The sequence below is a fragment of the Plecotus auritus genome (assembly GCF_963455305.1).
Source record: "Plecotus auritus genome assembly, chromosome: 6".
Taxonomy (NCBI): domain Eukaryota; kingdom Metazoa; phylum Chordata; class Mammalia; order Chiroptera; family Vespertilionidae; genus Plecotus; species Plecotus auritus.
This window is the reverse complement of record NC_137773.1, coordinates 2,309,389-2,329,447: the sequence shown is the minus strand read 5'-3', so window position 1 is coordinate 2,329,447 and position 20,059 is coordinate 2,309,389. Positions and strand designations below refer to the sequence as shown.

The 20,059-nt window shown below is 65.4% G+C and overlaps 1 protein-coding gene across 1 annotated transcript in view; it reads right to left on the bottom strand.

Annotated features, from left to right (window-relative positions):
* Positions 1–449: 449 nt before the first annotated feature.
* Positions 450–20,059, bottom strand: part of FOXK1 (forkhead box K1) — a gene marked incomplete at its 5' end in the record, with an annotated part of 46,891 nt that continues 27,281 nt past the window's right edge. The window contains 8 exons of the mRNA XM_080675331.1: positions 450–923; positions 1,649–1,873; positions 4,221–4,508; positions 4,595–4,761; positions 6,393–6,586; positions 7,376–7,522; positions 7,955–8,111; positions 16,811–16,996. Coding sequence (XP_080531457.1) covers positions 646–923; positions 1,649–1,873; positions 4,221–4,508; positions 4,595–4,761; positions 6,393–6,586; positions 7,376–7,522; positions 7,955–8,111; positions 16,811–16,996 — 1,642 coding nt within the window. The 3' untranslated portion in view covers positions 450–645. The remainder of the gene's footprint in view (positions 924–1,648; positions 1,874–4,220; positions 4,509–4,594; positions 4,762–6,392; positions 6,587–7,375; positions 7,523–7,954; positions 8,112–16,810; positions 16,997–20,059) is intronic.

The window sequence follows — 20,059 nt, the reverse complement described above, 5'->3', positions numbered from 1 at the left end:
AGGGTTCACTCCCAGGGACGTGGCAGCAAGAACCGGCCATGGCGTCTGCAGGTGGAAACCTCGGAACCAGACGGTCCCTCTGGGCTCAGATGTGTGGTGAAGCCCGGACTCCTCGCTGCATCCGGACAAGGACTCCTCGGTCCACAGCCACCGCGCCCCCCCGCCCCCCCCCCCCCCCCCCCCAGTTAATGCCAATGGATGCTCCTGGGCCACGACTTTAGGGGGAAGACGTCATGAACAGCTGGAAACGGGACCGCCCCTTTCTCGCCGGTCCGATGCATGCGCAGGAGCGGAGTGCGCGTCCGTCCCTCGAAGGCCTGCCTGGCCAGCTCTGCTCACGGCCGGGGCCGGGGATCTGGTCCTCGGGTGCGCAGCCTCCCCACGCCCCCTACGGGCCTGCGGACAAGCCGAGCTCGGGAGGAAGACAAAGAATCCCAGAACCATACACTCAGCTGTCTGAACGCGTTTATGTTTAGTTTCGACCGCGGCAGGGGCAGGAGGTGCCGGCAGGGAGGACGAGTGGCAGGAGCAGGCGGGCGGGCCGGCCTGTCCGTGTGGCGCGTGCTCGGTCCCAGGCGGCGATGTGGGCGTCGTGGTCCAGCCCGTTCCCTTTGGCGTGCGTCCCACTGCACCTCCCTGCGGGCGTCAATCCCCGGTCCCGGGCCCCTGCGGGCCGGCAGCGGTGATCACCCCGGCCTGCGCGCTCACAGTCCCACTGGGCTCCTCCAGCCGGGACCTCTTCACCTCGGGCTCCCCCGTGGCTGCGGCAGAGGGGACGGTGGTGGCTGGCGTGGCGGTGGCTGGCGTGGCGGTGGTGGTGGCGGCTGCCGGCTCCTCGGGCCCCACCTCGCACACCCGGGCGACCACCACGGGAGTGGATGAGCTGGCCTGGGCCGCCAAGAGCTGCAGGGGGCTCGTGAGGGCTGCGGGGAGGGAGCGAGGTTACTGACGGGACCAGCGCTGGGGCAGAGCGCGCCCCGCTCCCAGCAGCGCTGGGGCCAGCCGCCCACCTGCTCCCTCCCCGGCTGGACTTGCTTTCCCGTGAGCCACCCCACCGTAACCCGGGTCCCCTTTCCACCCGAGGGGTGCACTATCCCTGTCTACTCCAGCACCTGCCCACTCCCCCTCCGCTGCTTTCCTGAGCACCTGGCTGAGAGCCGAAGCCCTCAGCCCTCAGCCCCGGTCCCCAGGATGTGCCCTCAGCCCTCAGCCCTGGTCCCCAGGATGTGCCCTCAGCCCTCAGCCCCGGTCCCCACGATGTGCCCTCAGCCTTCAGCCCCGGTCCCCACGATGTGCCCTCAGCCCTCAGCCCTGGTCCCCAGGATGTGCCCTGTGCCCTCAGCCCTCAGCTCTCAGCCCCGGTCCCCAGGATGTGCCCTCAGCCCCGGTCCCCAGGATGTGCCCTCAGCCCTCAGCCTCAGCCCCGGTCCCCACGATGTGTGCTGTCCGATGGCCCTGCCCCTGGCCTCAGCCCGCGGTGTGAGCTCTGTGACGGGGACTGCTTAGTGTTACAGCGCCCGGAGCTTGGCAGCTGCTCTGCTGGTGGATGCCCGACCAGCAGACGGGACGGACTGGCAAACGGGCCCCTGGGCACTGACTGTGCCTGAACCCGGGCTACCACGCGGCGCGGAGGGCGGCAGGGCCTCACCGTAAGCGCTGCCGGCTACACTATTGGTGGGGACCGCGTGCCTTCCGTTCTGCGTGACGGCCCGGACCGGGAGGGGGTGCTGTCCGATGCTCATGGGCGTGGCCGGCTGCAGGATGGTGACCGTGTGCCCGGGGACGCCGGGGGCCATCTGGCTGGCCACCGTCTGGATGACGCGGCTGGTGGCAGGGATGGTGGCGAAGGCGATGGTGGGCTTCTCCTCCAGGCCTAGGGAAGAGCATGCGTCAGGGACCCCGCCAGCGTGCGCCCGCGAGCTGAGGGTTCCCGGTGCCGACACGGGGAGAGCCACTGCTCTCCAAAGGAAAACCGCACCGAGGAGGTAAATTTGAAAACCACAGGAAAGCAATTCGGAGCGTTTTACACACGTGTAACCGTCACACTTTACAGCCAGGGTGACCGAGGAACAGGACTGTTAAACACACGTGTAACTGTCACACTTTACAGCCAGGGTGACCGAGGAACAGGACTGCTAAACACACGTGTAACCATCACACTTTACAGCCAGGGTGACCGAGGAACAGGACTGCTAAACACACGTGTAACTGTCACACTTTACAGCCAGGGTGACCGAGGAACAGGACTGTTAAACACACGTGTAACCATCACACTTTACAGCCAGGGTGACCGAGGAACAGGACTGTTAAACACACGTGTAACCATCACACTTTACAGCCAGGGTGACCGAGGAACAGGACTGTTAAACACACGTGTAACGGTCACACTTTACAGCCAGGGTGACCGAGGAACAGGACTGCTAAACACACGTGTAACCGTCACACTTTACAGCCAGGGTGACCGAGGAACAGGACTGTTAAACACATGTGTAACCATCACACTTTACAGCCAGGGTGACCGAGGAACAGGACTGTTAAACACACGTGTAACGGTCACTTTACAGCCAGGGTGACCGAGGAACAGGACTGTTAAACACATGTGTAACGGTCACACTTTACAGCCAGGGTGACCGAGGAACAGGACTGCTAAACACACGTGTAACCATCACACTTTACAGCCAGGGTGACCGAGGAACAGGACTGCTAAACACACGTGTAACCGTCACACTTTACAGCCAGGGTGACCGAGGAACAGGACTGTTAAACACACGTGTAACGGTCACACTTTACAGCCAGGGTGACCGAGGAACAGGACTGTTAAACACACGTGTAACGTTCACACTTTACAGCCAGGGTGACCGAGGAACAGGACTGTTAAACACACGTGTAACGGTCACACTTTACAGCCAGGGTGACCGAGGAACAGGACTGCTAAACACACGTGTAACGGTCACACTTTACAGCCAGGGTGACCGAGGAACAGGACTGCTAAACACACGTGTAACGGTCACACTTTACAGCCAGGGTGACCGAGGAACAGGACTGCTAAACACACGTGTGACCGTCATACTTTACAGCCAGGGTGACCGAGGAACAGGACTGCTAAACACACGTGTAACCATCACACTTTACAGCCAGGGTGACCGAGGAACAGGACTGTTAAACACACGTGTAACGGTCACTTTACAGCCAGGGTGACCGAGGAACAGGACTGTTAAACACACGTGTAACCGTCACATTACAGCCAGGGTGACCGAGGAACAGGACTGCTAAACACACGTGTAACCATCACACTTTACAGCCAGGGTGACCGAGGAACAGGACTGTTAAACACACGTGTAACTGTCACACTTTACAGCCAGGGTGACCGAGGAACAGGACTGTTAAACACACGTGTAACCATCACACTTTACAGCCAGGGTGACCGAGGAACAGGACTGTTAAACACACGTGTAACGGTCACACTTTACAGCCAGGGTGACCGAGGAACAGGACTGTTAAACACACGTGTAACGGTCACTTTACAGCCAGGGTGACCGAGGAACAGGACTGTTAAACACACGTGTAACGGTCACTTTACAGCCAGGGTGACCGAGGAACAGGACTGTTAAACACACGTGTAACGGTCACACTTTACAGCCAGGGTGACCGAGGAACAGGACTGTTAAACACACGTGTAACGGTCACTTTACAGCCAGGGTGACCGAGGAACAGGACTGTTAAACACACGTGTAACCATCACACTTTACAGCCAGGGTGACCGAGGAACAGGACTGCTCCTGGGAATGGCTGACGTCCATGCAGACCTGCCGCAGGCGAGGCTTCCCCATGGGCCCCCACTGCTGGGATTCACCCCATTAGTGACGGGGCCCCGGTTCCAGCTCAGGGCTTTGTAACGAGTGTTTACTTTAAACGACTTCTAAGGACTCCTCTCCGGGGCTCGAGAGGCCTCATCCCCGGACCCCTGGCCCCACCTAACCGTGCGACCCGTGCTGCGAGCACCTGGCTGCTCCTCACGAAGAGGGGCGTGCTCTGGAGGGTGACCCTGCTGACTGCACAGGGCAGACTCCCCAAAACACAAGTAGCAGCGAGTGGGGGCGGCAGGCTGACAGCCATCGGCCCAGAGACTGCCTGTGCCCCTGACCCTGGGCTCCGTGCCCCCGACCCCCAGGCTGACAGCTCTACGTCCTGGAGCCCCAGGAGGGACCACGTGCTCTTACCTCTCGCCTCGCTGCCCAGGTCCAGCACTGCGGTGCCTGCTGCTTCGTGGGCGCCCCCGGCCGAGGCCTGGTTGGTGGTGAGGATGTACCCGTTGGCGGAGCTGGCGGAGGAGGTGACCACCCTGAGCATGGTGACAGGGGGCGCCTGCTGCACCACGTGGATGGCGTGGCCTGGGGGCTGCTGTGCCGTCACGATGGACGCAGGCATGTAGGCCACGGGCTTGGCCACTAAGCTAGGAGGTCGGGGGGGCACGGCCATGATCACGGGCTGGGCGCTGACGGGAGAGCCTGCAGAGAAGGAGCGCGAGGGTCAGCGGGCCCCGACCCCCCGGCCCGGGTCCGGGTCTGCCCGCCGCGGGGGGCCCCGCTCTTACCGGGCGCGCTCTGGGAGTAGCGGTACTCGGGAACAGAGGCGAGCTTCGACCCGAAGTCAGGGTCGTGCGGAATGGGGGAGCCCTCCCGAGACAGGCACTCCGGAGTCTGCAGGCCGCTGGAGCGAGGGGACATCAGCCCGGGGTGGGTGGGCGAGGCCGGAGCGCTCCTGAGGACGGGGAGGGCCACGCGGGGAGCGCGGCAAGAAGCAAGGCTCCTTAACACAGCGGGCGCCGGAGGACGCGGACCACGTGCGGCCTGGCCCCCCCCCCCCGGCCCCGTCCCCACAGGGCTCCCCCTCCTGCAGTGACGACGGGCTGCCGGCCACCGTACAGCCCCCCGGGAGGACGCGCTGCTCGTGGCCACAGACGAAGCCACGTCCGAGCACCTGCTCCCCGAGGGACCAGCGTCCCCGGGAAAGGGCGCCGTCCTCCGTGTTCACCACACGAGCTCTGTGGGACGGGCACCGACTCCCCGAAGGAGAGGCTGCCGGGGGGAGCCTGCCGGGGGGAGGCTGCCGGGGGGAGCCTGCCGGGGGGAGGCTGCCGGGGGGAGCCTGCCGGGGAGAGGCTGCCGGGGGGAGCCTGCCGGGGAGAGCCTGCCGGGGGGAGCCTGCCGGGGAGAGCCTGCCGGGGGGAGCCTGCCGGGGAGAGCCTGCCGGGGGGAGCCTGCCGGGGAGAGGCTGCCGGGGAGAGCCTGCCGGGGGGAGCCTGCCGGGGGGAGGCTGCCGGGGGGAGCCTGCCGGGGGGAGCCTGCCGGGGAGAGGTTGTCAAAGCAGAGCCTGCGCTCCTGAGTGACCGTGCCCCCCGAGTGACCCTATGCCCCCCAGTGACCCTCCCGGGCCTGGAACAGCCCCTTCCTCCAGCCCCGCCCGCTGGCTGCCAGCATCGGGCCTTTCCTCTCGGGGAACGGCCCCTGCGCCCCTGAACACGCTGGGTAAACGGTCCCACTAGGGCAGGACGCTGGCCCCGAACGCAGCCGGGGAAGCAGTCTTCATTCCGAGTTTGTGACCCGTGGTGGACACCCCCTCCCTCACCGAAGGGGCGCTGTCCCCGCGGAGGGACCCTCCCTCTGGCCCGAGTCCTCGCCTGGGGACCCCAGCGGTCACCCCATCGGTGAAGGTGCTCGAACGTACAACTTCCTGCCTGAGCCCCGTGGACCCGGCTTCACTCTACGAAACCAAACCCGTTTCCACCCCCCTCTGCCCCAACACAGCCGAGACCCAGCCCACAGCAAAGCTTCTGCTGCCCTGTCCTCCTGGTCTGGGGGTCCCCCCGCCCAATTCCCTGTGCAAATTCTACGTGCAGCACAAGATCGGGGGCACAGCTTCCAATGTGGCCCCGAGGACGAGCCACCTTCACAGATACCCCCACAGGGTTTCCCGGGCAGCGCTGGGCACACGAAGGTGCCTGGAACTCCCCCCCGGAGCCGCTCCTGGGCAGAGCAGCCCCAAAGCTCGGGAGCCCTCACGCCCAGTGCTTCGGAGGCGCCTGCTGTGCAGGTGGATTTTGCGGGGCCTGCAGGGAGGTGCCCGAGCCAACGGGGTCAGCAGGGTGGGGCCGGTCCAGGGACGGGGTCCTCCTAGGAAGGGGATCGCGGACACAGAGCACGCCACGTGCCGCCCGCCCTCCGCCAGAGGCCCTTCCCACGGCGCCGCCTCTCAGAGCCGCGTGCAGGGGCAGCCACGGTTCCCGACGGCCGTCACCGGCCAACACGGACCCTGACAGGCCCTCTCTCAGGACCGGGGGGAGGGCGGCGAGTGCCAGGGCCCGTGTGGAGGGCCGCGGGCGGCCGGCTCACCTGGAGGACAGCGGTCCGAAGGGGGTGCGGAAGCAGGAGACGCCCCTCTGCCTGCGCTTCCGGAAGGCCTGCTCCACCAGCTTGGCTTCGGAGGCCGGGTCGATGCGCCAGAAGGACCCCTTCCCGGGCTCCTCCTGGGAGCGGGGCACTTTGATGAAGTAGCGGTTCAAGGAGAGGTTGTGGCGAATAGAGTTCTGCAGGCAAGCAGAGATGGCACCGCTCGCTGGCAAATCAGAAAGCCACGCCCAGCCGCCCCCACCAGGACGCAGGGACGCGGGACGAAGGTGACGGGGCCGGGGTTCAGGGGTCACACCGGCGACGGCTCCCGCGGGCTGGCCAGCTCACTGTTTTATGGGGCAGTGCAAAGGCATGGGGAGTTTTTCCTGTCCAAGCCCAGGGCCGCATCGCTCCCATTCCTTAGCGCAAACGCGAGACAGGAAAAGCAGTCCCTGGTGGAGGAGGGCGCCCGGGCGAAGCGGCATGGAGCCTGGCCGGGTGGCTCAGTGGGTAGAGCGCTGGCCCTCGGCCTGAAGGTACCGGTTCAATTCTGGTCAAGGGCACGTGCCTCAGGGGCAGGCTCGATCCGTGGCCCTGGTCGGGGTGCGTGCAGGAGGCAACCAATCGATGCTGTCTCTTCCCCTGCTCCACTCTCTATAAAACCGATGGGAAATGTCCTCGGTGCGGACCAGTAAAACAACAAACAAACAAAGAAAAGCCTGCACTGAGTCCACCGGCAAAGGAAGAAACTAGGAGACACGGTGAACGGGACACGCTGGTCACGCCCGACGCAGACACGGTCTTAGACCCCACCCAAAGGACCGGGGCCATAATGGACACCGGTGTGAGCACAGAGCCTGGCGACGGAACGAGGCGGCGTAGCCACCCTCACGCTCCTGGCCTCCGAGGGCGGGGCCTGGGCGCCCCGGGACGCAGCCATTTGGGACGCTCTGCGGGGCCCACGTCCGAGCCGGCGCGCGCCTCACCTGCCAGCCCTTGTCGGCCGTCCGGTAGTACGGGTAATGCTTGGTGATGTGGGCGTAGATGCCGCTTAGTGTGAGCTGCCGGTCCTGTGCCGAGGAGATGGCCTGCACGATCAGCTGCGCGTACGAGTAGGGCGGCTTCGACTCATCCTGGGGAGCAGGCAGCGGTGAGCGAGGCGCCCCCACCCCCCCCACGGCCCTCCCAGCGCAGCAGCCCCGGCGGGACAGGTCCGTAGTGTCTGCTTCAACCAGACCCGGCCACCTGCTCGCTCCAAACAGGAAGCGCCCTCCGCCTCCGGCAGGGAGGAGGGTCTCGTCACGATTTGCTCTGACACCTCACTCCTCAGCTCGCAGCTGATTTTAAAAGTTCTCAGGGGGGAAGGGACCGAGACAAAGCTGTAAGGCAAAAACCTTTCCTCCTCTCAAAGACTAATTAAAACTCTGAAACTGCTTGGTCAACAGCAGACAGATGCGGGGCATGCCGTGAGAAGGAGCGCGGGGTGGGCGGGAGGGAAGGGTGGGAAGGAGGGCGGGAAGGAGGGCGGGAAGGAGGGCGGGACCCGCCCGGCTGTGGGCTGAGACCTTGGGGCTGTCTCCTCCGGATGTGTCTGCCTGCTGCTCCGAAGCGGCCTTCGCGGCGAACTCCGCGGCCAGCTGCAGGTCCGAGGTCACGTTCTGGACGAAGCGGTAGCTGGAGGACCCGGCCCCACGTGGACTGGCCGGGCAGGAGTTGGGAACACTGCGGAGAGAGAGGACACGCTCTGGTCACGGTCCTGGGAGGACTCTGCAGGAAGCGGGACCCGGGGCTCCCTGACGGCATGGGGACAGAAGTGCCCGCACTTCCCTGCTCTGTGATTGGACGACACCGCACCCACCGGATGAAGGTGGACCAGTGCCGCCAGAGGACCAGTTACGTCCTCAGCACGGACCTGGCCCGGGAGGCCAGCCTGACAGGCAGGGTGGCCGCAGGGCCGCCGCTGTCCACACGGTGGCACCCTCAGCGAAGGTCGGAGCGGTGCTGCTGCTGCCCGTTCCAGGAGGGCGACCAGCCCTGCCTGCCACGCAGCCACCTGCTCCCTCTCCTCGGCTGCAGTGACAACCCAAGATGCGGCAGAAACATCCCCGGCTCCTCCGCGACCTCCCCGCTGGCAGCCCAGGCTCCGGGCCTGTGGGTACCGGGCCTGTGGGTACCGGGCCTGCGCCCGGCGCGGCTGCACAGCCACCGGCTTCGGCCATTTCCTCTCAGTAGCACCCCACACAGACACTGGCCCTGAGGTTAGTTCTATCACAGAACACGCAGGAGCATCACTGAAAGCACCAGCAGGGGAAGCAGATCTGGAAGGAAGGCCTGCCTCCTGGAACCACGTCCCGCCTCCCCTCCCAGCCTCCCCCAGCCACGGGGCCAGGAGCCCTGCCTGCACGAGCGCCTCCGAGGCACCGGGTGAGGCTGTGTCCCCGCCTGACGTCCTCCCCTTCATGTCCCCAAACGTGCAGCTGAGCCAGGCCCTCCCCCAGGGCTCCCCCGTCTCCAGCCGGAGGGACCCCGGTTACACAGGCTGCCCTCGCGGGCAGGGCCGTCTGCAACACCTGGGGGCCGGGGCGGCGGGGGGGCGGGGGTGCGAGAAGCTGCTTCTGGAGGAGGAAGGTGAACAAAATATGAACCCGTGACCAGAGCAGCTGGTGAGGGACACAGCTCTCAGCCCCCGCGGTCAGAGTGCCTTTTCCGAGACGCCCACGTGGGGGAGGGGAGCTTTAGGGGCCCTCATGGGAATGCCTGCTCTTTTCTCCGCTGGGTCCCCAAACGCGGCCCAGAGGGTGCTGTGCGTGCAGCACGCCACCCACACCCACACGGGACCTAGGTGGGAAGCAGCACAGCACCTTCTGAGCTTGGTCCTGCACACACACCTGCCGGCGAAGTCGGCGGGAGGGAGGGTCGTCACGCACACAGCCTGGCTTTTCCAGTGCGTCCTGGGAGCCACGGCCACGGCTACGCACGAAGCCGGGGCGGGGGACACGCAGCCCGTTGCTTCTCCTGAGGCCCTGAGGTTGCTCCACGCCATCCTGGACCCGACCCCCCCAGTGGAGAGAGGACGCGGTGGCTCCTGGGCCACACTGCCTGTCCCCAGCCACTATTTTGTGAAAGATCAGAGAAAACTGCCGTCCCGCCCTCACAAGGCCGACCTCCAGCGGAAGCGCGGGCGCGGGCTGGCCCGGGACACAGCCGCTCGCACCCTCTGCCGGACCTCGGGACGTGCCTGTGCGCACGCAGCTTCTGTCCTCCGAGCAGCGAGCTTCTCAATGAGCCCTTCACCTCGCGGCCAGCGGCCACCTGGGACCCCACTGACCCCACGCCTCCAGGTCAGCCCGCGGCCGCCTGGGACCCCACTGACCCCACGCCTCCAGGTCAGCCCGCGGCCGCCTGGGATCCCGCTGACCCCACGCCTCCAGGTCAGGGAGGAGGCTGCTGCACGCCACGCCGAGCGCCTGGGGCTGTCGGTGCTCCATCGGAGCCGGCCGCAGGCTCTGGGGCCACTGCAGGAAGGCCGGCGTCCCCCGAGAGCTTCATGCTGCTCCGCTGAAACTGCCTGGCAACGAGCAGAGCCGGAGAAAACGCCGAGGGAGAAGCACAGTGTCTCTCGGGGCGGGGAGGAGACGTGCTGGCCTCCCGGATGGAGCCAAAGCAGAGAGCCGCTCGCTCAGGGCGACGGACCAGGCAGGCGCGTGGAGCCTGGATCCAGCGCCGAGAGCAGCACCGGGGTCACATGACTCAGGTGCCTCCCCGGCTCTGGATGAAGGTGGACACAAAGCGAGAAGCACGCGAGCCGGCAACCGCTGCGCCTTTTATGGAAAGTGATCCGAAGTCACCTTTCCGTTTCGGCCACGAGTGGCGACTCCTCGAGGCCGGCCTGGCCTGCCAGCGGCTGCTCTGGATCCGGCAGGACCAACCCAGCGCCCTGGGGCCCCCAGACCTGGCATGCGGCTCGGAGACCGTCCAAGACACACCTGCCAGGTCTGCGCCCACACTCATGGCACTGGGAGAGAAGGCAGTGGGGGGTGTGTGGGGGGGTGCCCTGCATGCCCGCACGGCGGACACGGACACGCCGCCTGCTGGGCGCACGGAGCCAGCTCGGCCAGGAAAGCATGTAGGAAGGACCAGGGGTCAGAAGAGTGTTAACTTCTTAACAGCATCTCTGGAAACTAGAAAACGATGTGAATTAGAGGGAAACTCCCACGCAGAAGCCCTGCAGGTAAACCACCTCCTGTGCCAGGAACAGCAGTGACCACAGGGAGAGGGTGGGGACTCTCACCTCCGCCCCGCCCCGCCCGGAAGCCCCTGGAGGGTGTTCCCCAATAAACAAAGGGCAGAGGGAAAGGCAGACTCCGCGGTCAGGGGAGGGCACTCCCAGGGCACCCGATGCGGGGGAGGGGGGGCTTAGGCGCCAGAGGGAGGCCTTTCAGTGAAGGCTCGAGTGACAGGCATCCCTCTAGGCCCGTGGTCAGCAAACTGCGGCTCGTGAGCCACATGCGGCTCTTTGGCCCCTTGAGTGTGGCTCTTCCACAAAATACCACGGCCTGGGCGAGTCTATTTGGAAAAAGTGGCGTTAGAAGAAGTTTAAGTTTAAGAAATTTGGCTCTCCAAAGAAATGTCAGTCGTTGTCCTGTTGATATGTGGCTCTGTGGACTAATGAGTTTGCCGACCACTGGGCTGGGCAGAGGATGGTGCACCAGGCCTCAGGCACGGAGACCTAAGCCAGCATGGCGAGGCTCAGGCTCGGGGGCAGGGGGGAGGGGCGGGCAGAGCGCTGCCATGGGCGAGGCTGTGATGCGGGCCTGGTGCCCGGCCACCCAGGAGGGCGCACGCAGCCACGGAACAGCAGCAGCTAAAGCAGCTCCCCGGGCCCTGGAGACAACACTGAGGAAAGGGCACCGGGTGAGGTCACGGCTCTGGCGGAGCTTTCCTGGGTGGGGGGGCCCCTAAGGGAACGCGGAGCCTCACAGTGGAAGTCAGTCTGCCCCTTGCAAACCTGAGGACCTGGGGGCGCGTGTGCCGCGAGGGGAGCGCTGGGGGGCCGTGCTGGCTGCGACCCTCGGAGCCTCAGAGAGCCGCCACGCACACGGCTCTGGTGAACAGCGAACACTGACACTACAGCCGGGGCGAGGGCATGAGGACTGCACTGACCTGCGGGCACCGCGGCCCGGCCCTCGGGGTCCCGGTCTGTAAGGAGCGTGTGCTGTGCCCCTCAGCACAGGCCTGGCTCGCCAGCCACCGTCCTCATTTGTCACGGAAATCAGTGTCTTGTGGCTCCTGACCCCAAAGAGCAGGTTTGTGACAAGAGCCAGAGCTGGGCACGGTCCCCGACGCCAGGTGCTCGGACATTTCCGAGGACGGGCATGAGGAGGGCCTGGTGCCAGCCCCTCCATGGGACACTGCCGCGGGACGGGCCGCCGAAATGCAGCGACACGGGACGGTGCCGAGACGCCGAGGGAGGAGGAAGCCCGAGCTGCAGGGCGACGGGGACTCCATGGGCCTTTGGGGGGCAGGTGAGGACGCCTGGGCTACGCCTGGGGCCCCACGGGCTCACGCGGAGCTCACACTATGACAGCGTGTGCAGCGCACCTGTGGCACTTGCCCAGCCTCAGAGGCGTGGGCCACCCTCTGCAGATCTGGGGTGCCTCTCCCCTCCCTGGGCTCCTGCCCTCCAGGTGCCTCCTGCTTCCCGAATCATGGAGGTGCCACCTGCACAGGGCTCCTTGGGGCGCCGGGGGCCCACAGGCACACCCAGGAAAACATTCACCCCTTCAAAGGGCCCGGCCAGGAAGCCCCCCCGCAGCGGCAGGACCAGGACAGGAGCGTACACCCTGCATTCGGCCTTCTCTCAGCAGCTGAGAGCCAGCCCCCGCCCTGGCGGACGGCGGAGGGAGGAATAAAGGGTGTGGAGGCCCCCCTCTGTGGGGACGCACCCATCTCCATTTCTCTGAACTTTTCAGCCGGGTGGGGGGGCCACAGGTACAGGTGGGGGAGGGAAGGCCAGGTAGCCTGCAGGCGGGAGGATCCGCTGTGCGTGGGTTAACCAAGGACACGCTCTTCGAGGTCAGGCTGAGAATGGGGGACAGGCGGGGGACACCCCACCTTCAGGAAGGACCCCGAGTTTGCCAGGAAAGAAAGCACTTCCCATGTGGACTCGCTGCCCTCGGCCGAGGGCTGGCTGGTGGCAGAGAGCGGGACTGCGTGGAGGGCGCGGAGGGCGCGGAGGGCTGCAGGCTTGGGCGCCGGTGGCTTTGTGTTTTACTTCGTGTGCTGCCAACCTTTGCCAAGTTTCAGCAAACACATGACTTCCGTTTTTGACGTCTACGACAGCACCGTCAGGAGAAGCCTGCGTGAGGAAAAGCTTTCGAAAGCCCGGCTCTCGGTGGCACGGAGGTGCTTCTCGGCGACGCGCTTCTCGGGGTGACTGCGCCGTTTCCTTCGAACTCGCGCACAGGAGCGCTTTCAGGCCCGTGTGTCTGCGACACCCAGGACACGACGGCCGTCTCTCCTTTTCTATAAGTACCACTGCTTTCCGGGGGGAGTCCACACCGCTTCGACTGCAACGTTCGCTTCAGAGGGCGCTCCCTCACCTTCCGGTGGAGCCAACAGCACTCACCCTGGCCTGGCAGCCGGCAAGCAAGACACTTGGAACAGGCGGAAGGCCGGAGGGCAGGGCTGGGCTGTTTACTCCCGAGTGTCCCCACGGGTTCGGCCACTCCCCAAATCCTGGAGCAGCAGGGCTGGGGACAAGGTGCAGAGAAAACCAGCCCAAACTGCAGGGACCCAGCGGCCAATGGGGCGGGCGGGTGGCAGCCGCACCAAATTAGGAGACACACGAGGGGGAGGGGAGCCTGGGCCAGGCTGCCTTCTTAGAAAGGGCTGGGCTGGGCTGGGCTGCCAGCCGCTCCCCCAGGGCCACTTCCTCCGGAGACAGGCCCAGCCGCCTGGTTTCCAGCAGGGCAGGGGGTGGGGGTGGGGTGAGGGTGGGGTCCAGGGAGGGGGGCGGGCCAGGCTGTTTGTAAACACTGGGCGCCTCCCTGCAGAGAGGCTCTTGGAGAGCGAAGCCTTGTGAGGCCCCTGAGGTCTCTGAAGGCTCAGCAGAATTCCAGAGCCAGATAAACGGTGTCAACACAAACCCTGCCCCAGTTACTGCTCTCCCTGCTCATGGTTTACCAAACGGAAACAGGAAGCCGGGCCCCTTGGGCGGCGCAGATAAACGGACAGAGTGGGGACCAGCAGGATGGAGACGCCGCAGCCCCTGACCAACTTGGGACCTAAAACAAGTTAAATATAAACAGGGCGCCACCGGGACCCGACTCTCAGAGCAGCGGTCCCAGCGACACGGCCCAGTGAAGGGGCCTCCTACCCCCCGGAGGCCCTGGCCTCCTCCCAACAGCAACTCCCACCAGCTCCCCGAGTCTCCTCACCAGGCGGCCCCCTTTTATTCGGAACATGACTGGGAGATACACTTACTTTATGAAGCTCCCCAGGTACAAACCCAGACATTCGGCAGATTATAAACTCATCTATATATATAAAAGCCTGATATGCAAATTGTCCCCACAGGAGTTCAACTGGGAGACCAATCGCTCACTATGACGTGCGCTGACCACCAGTGGCCAGCGCAGAACAAAGAAAGGCCCCGGCCGGCAGCCAGCAGCTGGGGAAGGAAGGCCCTGATCGGCCCTGATTGCCGGCCAGGCCTAGGGACCCTACCAGTGCACAAATTTCGTGCACTGGACCTCTAGTTGTTAATAATGCGGTCCAGGGAGAGGCTGGGGGTTGGGGAGAGGCTGGGGGTTAGGGAGAGGCTGGGGTTGGGAAGAGGCTGGGGTTGGGGGAGAGGCTGGGGGTCAGCAAGAGGCTGGGCGTCGGGGTGAGGCTGGGGGTCGGGATGAGGCTGGGGGTCAGGGAGAGGCAGGGGGGTGAGGCTGGGTGTCGGGGAAAGGCTGGGGGTCGGGGTGAGGCTGGGAATCAGGGAGAGGCTGGGGGTCGGGGTGAGGCTGGGGGTCGGGGTGAGGCTGGGGGTCAGGGTGAGGCTGGGAATCAGAGAGAGGCTGGGGGTCGGGGTGAGGCTGGGGGTCGGGGAGAGGCTGGGGGTCGGGGTGAGGCTGGGGGTCGGGGTGAGGCTGGGGGTCGGGGAGAGGCTGGGGCCGCCGCTGCGGTCACCCTGGTGCGTGGAGCACACCCCGCCGCCATGGGCCCTCGCAGCTCTGGTGCTGCTGGGTGAAGGGTCAGGACGGCGTCTGTCCATCAGCCTCAGGGAGCTGCACAGCCTCACACATTCTGAGCGCACAAGGCCGAGTCCGTGCGTCGAGTTGTGTAACCACCACAGCCGTCTAATTCCAGACGCTTCCTCACGCCGGGAAGAAAGGCCCCTGCAACCACCCCGTCGCGGCCGCTCCCCTACTTCCTGTCCCTGCACATCTGCCTGCTCTGCTCGCTTCCCACAGCGGGCGGGCTGTGGCTTGTCCGGCCCTGCACATGGCACACCGCTGTTGGGGGCACCCCCTGCACACGCCTCCGCCCGAACCGTGTCCACGGAAGGACAGCCACATCCCATGTGTCCACTCATCATCGGCTGGTGGACCTGAGCTGTCTCCGCTTTGGGGCTGCATGAACCTCCTGCCGAGCCTGGCGTGCACGCTCATGAACATCCCTGCCGAGCCCGGCGTGCACGCTCATGAACATCCCTGCCGAGCCCGGCGTGCACGCTCATGAACATCCCTGCCGAGCCCGGCGTGCACGCTCATGAACATCCCTGCCGAGCCCGGCGTGCACGCTCATGAACATCCCTGCCGAGCCCGGCGTGCACGCTCATGAACATCCCTGCCGAGCCTGGCGTGCACGCTCATGAACATCCCTGCCGAGCCTGGCGTGCACGCTTCCATGCGACCTTGGGCCCAGTGAGCAGCTGGGTTGGATGGCAACACTCTGTTGAACACTGAGGAGCTGCAGACAGTTTCCACAGAGGCTGCCTCACTGTGCTACACTAAGTTCTACCCGTGTGCTCGTCACACGCGTGGGTAAAGGCAGGAGCTTTCACAGCACAATCTAACCCTGGGCTCAGGTGGGGCCCTCACTTGAAACTCGGGTTCGACGTGTGGACACAAGGACGCAGCTAAGTCCGGGCCTCAGAGCAGAGCCACGCGGGACAAGTGAAACGAGCTCGAGCAGAGGCCGCCGCAGGGTCAGCGCCTGAGGCTTTGGTCAGTGCTGGCCACGTGGAGCAGCACAGTGAGGGCGGCACCAAGGACAGACACAGGCCTGGGCAAAGGGGCCTGTCCACTCCTTCCAGCCTGGCCATCCGCCCGGGCCAGGCCCCGGACTTGAGCGGGGACCGTTTGCAGCTGCCCCCGAACGCTCTCTGCAGGAGCAGGACACGCCTGCTCACGGGCTCTGGGGAACTGACTCCAGCAACTCGACGCCAGCGGCTCCCAACGTGTGACCAACACGTCTCGGGTGGAAAACAAAGGCGCCAGCGACATGGGGATCATCACAGAGACGAACCCCACGTGGTTCCAAAGGGGAAGTGGCCCGGGGAGAGAACGGGCACGGGTGTGCGGTGAGCCTGGTGCACAGGGAGGCAGGCCAGCCGCCAGCACAGCGCCTGCGGCTCACAGCGGTGCCTGGGGTCCGAGGCCCTGGCAGAGCCGTGCGTGCCTCCCCGGGGCTGACACTGCACCCCGACGCACAGCCCTGCGGAGACGCCTGGGGCCGGGGGAGGCGAATCGCCAAGTGCGCGCGTCGGGGCTTCAGGGCCACACACACACACACACACACACACACACACACACATGCACACACATACACACGCACGCACACTCATGTGCATTCGCACACACGCAGTGAAAGAAAGAAAACCATGCCGTTTTAAAACGTCCTCGGTGAAGCGGGAAGCGATCTGAAAATGTATGAAGCCTGACCCGCCAACACTTCATGCCACGGGAAGGCGGCGCGGGCGGCCGTGGGGACGGGAGGACCAGGGCTGTCAGGTCCCGGTGCCTGACAGCGACAGCTCGGCCGCCGCCCTGCACGCCGCCCTCTGGTGGCGGGTTCCCTCTGGGCCTCCCCCAAGGCTGTCCCAAGGCGGATGGGGGCTTACACACACTGTGTTAAAACGCTCCCTCGTCTTAGAAAGCCTGTGCGTGCTTTAGAAGGCCCTGGCATTTCAGACTGGCAGCGAGACGAGCCGGGGGGGAATCTTCGCTCTGTGAGAGAACTCTCCAGAGACTTGTGCCAGGAGCCAGGTCCCCAGATGCTCCTACAGCTTCCAAACGCCACCCAGTGCATCTCCAGCTGCGCAGCGAACACGCAGACACCGCTCGTCCGTCCACTCTCCCCCTCAGCACCCCTGGCGCCCAGGCCCCGGCCTGGAGGAGCCGGGAGCTCCCGGGCTGAGTGCTCACCTGATGGTGCCGGTCGGGGAGGGGATGGGGCTGACCAGGCTCCGGAGGTCCGGCTCCGGAATGTGGATCCTCAGAGGGGAGATCTGGGGGTAGAGCGGCCGCAGCGGCGAGGCGGGGGCCTCCTCCTGGTGGTGGAGCGCCGTGAACTGGATCTTGATGGCCGTGCTGGGGAAGCGGAAGGTGCACCTGCGGAGAGGGAGAGCGGCGTCAGCCGGAGCAGACGAGGAGTGAGCGCCGCTCACGGGGGGAGCCCTGCCCACCCGCCCTGGCGGCACAGCCTCGCGGCGGCTCTGCTCCATCGGGCACTTCCTGTGCCAACATCACGGCTCCTCTGTGCCGGGCACAGGAGACAGCAGAGCCCCAGCACCGGTGACGCCATCCCCAGCGGAGGCCCCAGCAGGCAGAGCTGCTCCCGTCCACTGTCTATCCGCGGCTCGCCGCCCAGAGAGCGCTGGCTGGGAGGCTGGGCCGCGTGGGCGCGGCGGTTTTAATGACGGAGCCAGCCTGAAGCACAGGCGCCCGTGAACCTGCCGCCGGCATCAGGAGCAGCGGGACGCACACAGGCTGACGGCGGCTGATCTGGGTGGAAGGAGCGGGAGCTGGTGTTGTCTACTGGCAGAGACCACGCGCTAACACGCCAACGCCGCCGTGGGCAGGGGCCGCCCCATCATGTGTGTACAAGAACCCAGGGCACCACCGTGCGGAGCCGGGGCGGTCCTGGCCCAGCAGCCCTTCTCACGTCCAGGCTGACGCGTTGCCCACGAGCTGCTGGGGCGGCGTGGTGAGACAGGGACCCCAGCGGAGCGGCCGCCCCGACAGCGCCCAGCCCGAGCAGCGGCGCGGAAGCGGCTCCTGTGACAAGCGGGGCCTGAGGAAGCTGCACACGAGCGCCCACCTCCAGCCACGCCACACCTGGCAGGGCCGCGGGCTCTCGGCCATGGCATGGGGCCTCGCCAGCAGCCGCTCCGCCACGCCCGCCGCTCCCCACGTCAGCAGCCAGGCCTGAGCAGCCCAGCCCCGCGGACACGGCAGGCGGCCCTCACGCCAGTCCCCCTCGCTCTTCGTGAAACAACAGTTTTTACGGAACGAGACTTAGAACGGGTCGCCCGGGTCCCTAGTCCACGAGAGCCGCCCCCGGAGACCCACTCCCACGCTATGACTTGCGGGACGTGCACCTGCTCTGCATGCTGCCTGCCGGGATCCCACGGGCTCGCCCGGCCGGTGCCGATTCTCCCAGAGACCGAGCGGACAGGCTGCACGTGGTCCCAAAGGGGGCGCCGGGCCGGCAGGGGGCCCCAGGACGCCGCCGACCCACAGGCCCTGCGTTTCTAGTTCCAAACCGAAACGGGACAAAGGCTCTGACGCTCCCGCTGCTGACCCAGCACACCAGAGGTCAGGGCTGGGGCGTCCGTCACGGTCGGCACCACCCACGGTTCTGCCGAGAGCCACCAGGGCTCTGGAACCATCCTGCCTGTTTCTCCTTTAAGCCGCGGCTAAAGCCACACTGACGTCCTCCACCTTCTCCACACACATGTGCACACGCACACACACGCCTGTCCCACAGCGTGAGACATGAAGGCAACGATAATGACAAACATCTGAGGACAGTTCCCATGGCCTTTGCCTCTCTTCCTTCTGCTGCTACAAAGGAACGCACACGCCCGGTGCCTGCCTGCCTGCCTGCCAGGGCGCACCACAGCCTCGCCGTGCGCCGTGAAGGTCTGTGCTGAGTGATCGGGCCCACCACGGTCACCCAGAAAGGGGACGCGCTTCGGCTGTGACAGGAGCCGTTGCAGACGGTGTAGGTGAAGGCGAGAGCTGGCGCACGGTCCGAGGGAAGTCTCGCCTGGGGGTCTGAAAACCAGTTCCAGCCCGAGCTTGTGGCCTGGACGGGCCTCTGAGACTGTCCCTGCCCCCACCGAACGGCTTGCTACCAAAGGGGACGCTCCGAGCAGCGGAGAGCGCCTCCGAGGCCTCCCAGGCCCCAGCGAAGGCGGAGGACTGAATGCGTGGACGGCTGCAGGCCCGGCGGCACCCACAGGCCAGAGATGCGCTGCCCCCGAGCCGAGCACCACCAGTGACTGTCAGCAGACACCTTCCCACCGTGAGGGGACGTTTCCAACTAAGGATGAACGATAAGCGTTTCACACTGCTCCCTGCAATAGCCACTTCAAAGCGTCTCCCCGAAGCCACCGCGGCCAGACCTCCCTCGGAGGAGGAGAAAGCGCCAGGAAGCGACGTAACTTTACGCGGGAATGTCCCGGGTGCTGGCGTCCACCCAGTGCGCTCCCTTAACATCTGCAGCCTGGTCCGGCCCTCGCTGGGTTAGTGAGCGAGCTTGCAGTTAAAGCTGCTCCCCGAGGGTGCGCCGCGCTCTCCCTGGACCGGCCACCGGCGCCGCCTGCAGCAGGGAGGCTCCGGGCAGGCGAGCGGGACCCGCAGGGCCGGCCCGGGACGGCACAGAAGCCTGGCCCTGCGTAGACGGGCGGGGTGGCTGCACCGCTGGCGGGGCTGGACGGGCAGTGACTGCCGCTGGGCGCGCGTTTCTTTCAGGGCTGACACACGTGCGCATGTCAGTGTGGTGATGGCTGCAACACGCTAAAGCCCGCTGGCCTGAACAGTTTAAATGGGACGCTGCGAGACTGACACGGGACAGCGCCGATGCGTGTGCACACAGCACGTCCAGTTCTCTTTCGTCTTCTCCCTCGACACTGATGGAAAGAAACTACTTTAAGCCCTGGCTGGTGTGGCTCAGTGGATAGAGCGTCGGCCTGCAGACTGGGGGGGGTCCTGGGTTCAATTCCGGTCAAGGGCACACGCCTGGGTTTCGGGCTCGATCCCCAGTAGGGGGCGAGCAGGAGGCAGCTGATCCATGATTCTCTCTCATCACTGATGTTTCTCTCTCTCCCTCTCCCTTCCTCTCTGACATCAATAAAAATATATAAAAAAAGGAACTACTTTAAAAGCCCGGGTGGCCTAACCCACAGACCTCACGTGTGGCCCCGTCACAGCGTCACCACGGCTCACTGGGCTTGATGGTCACTAAGTACAAGACACGGCCTTGTCCCGAGGACGGACATCCTTCAAGATTTGGCTCCCAAGGCCTCCTCCTCCAGGGAACCCTCTTTGATTGCCCGGCTCACCCCGTGCAGGGCGTTAGTTCGCACTGTTCCCTGCACATACAGCACACGCGTGCCTGTGCACTCTTCCGTGTACCAGGAGGTACACGCACATAGACTGACGTGTGGG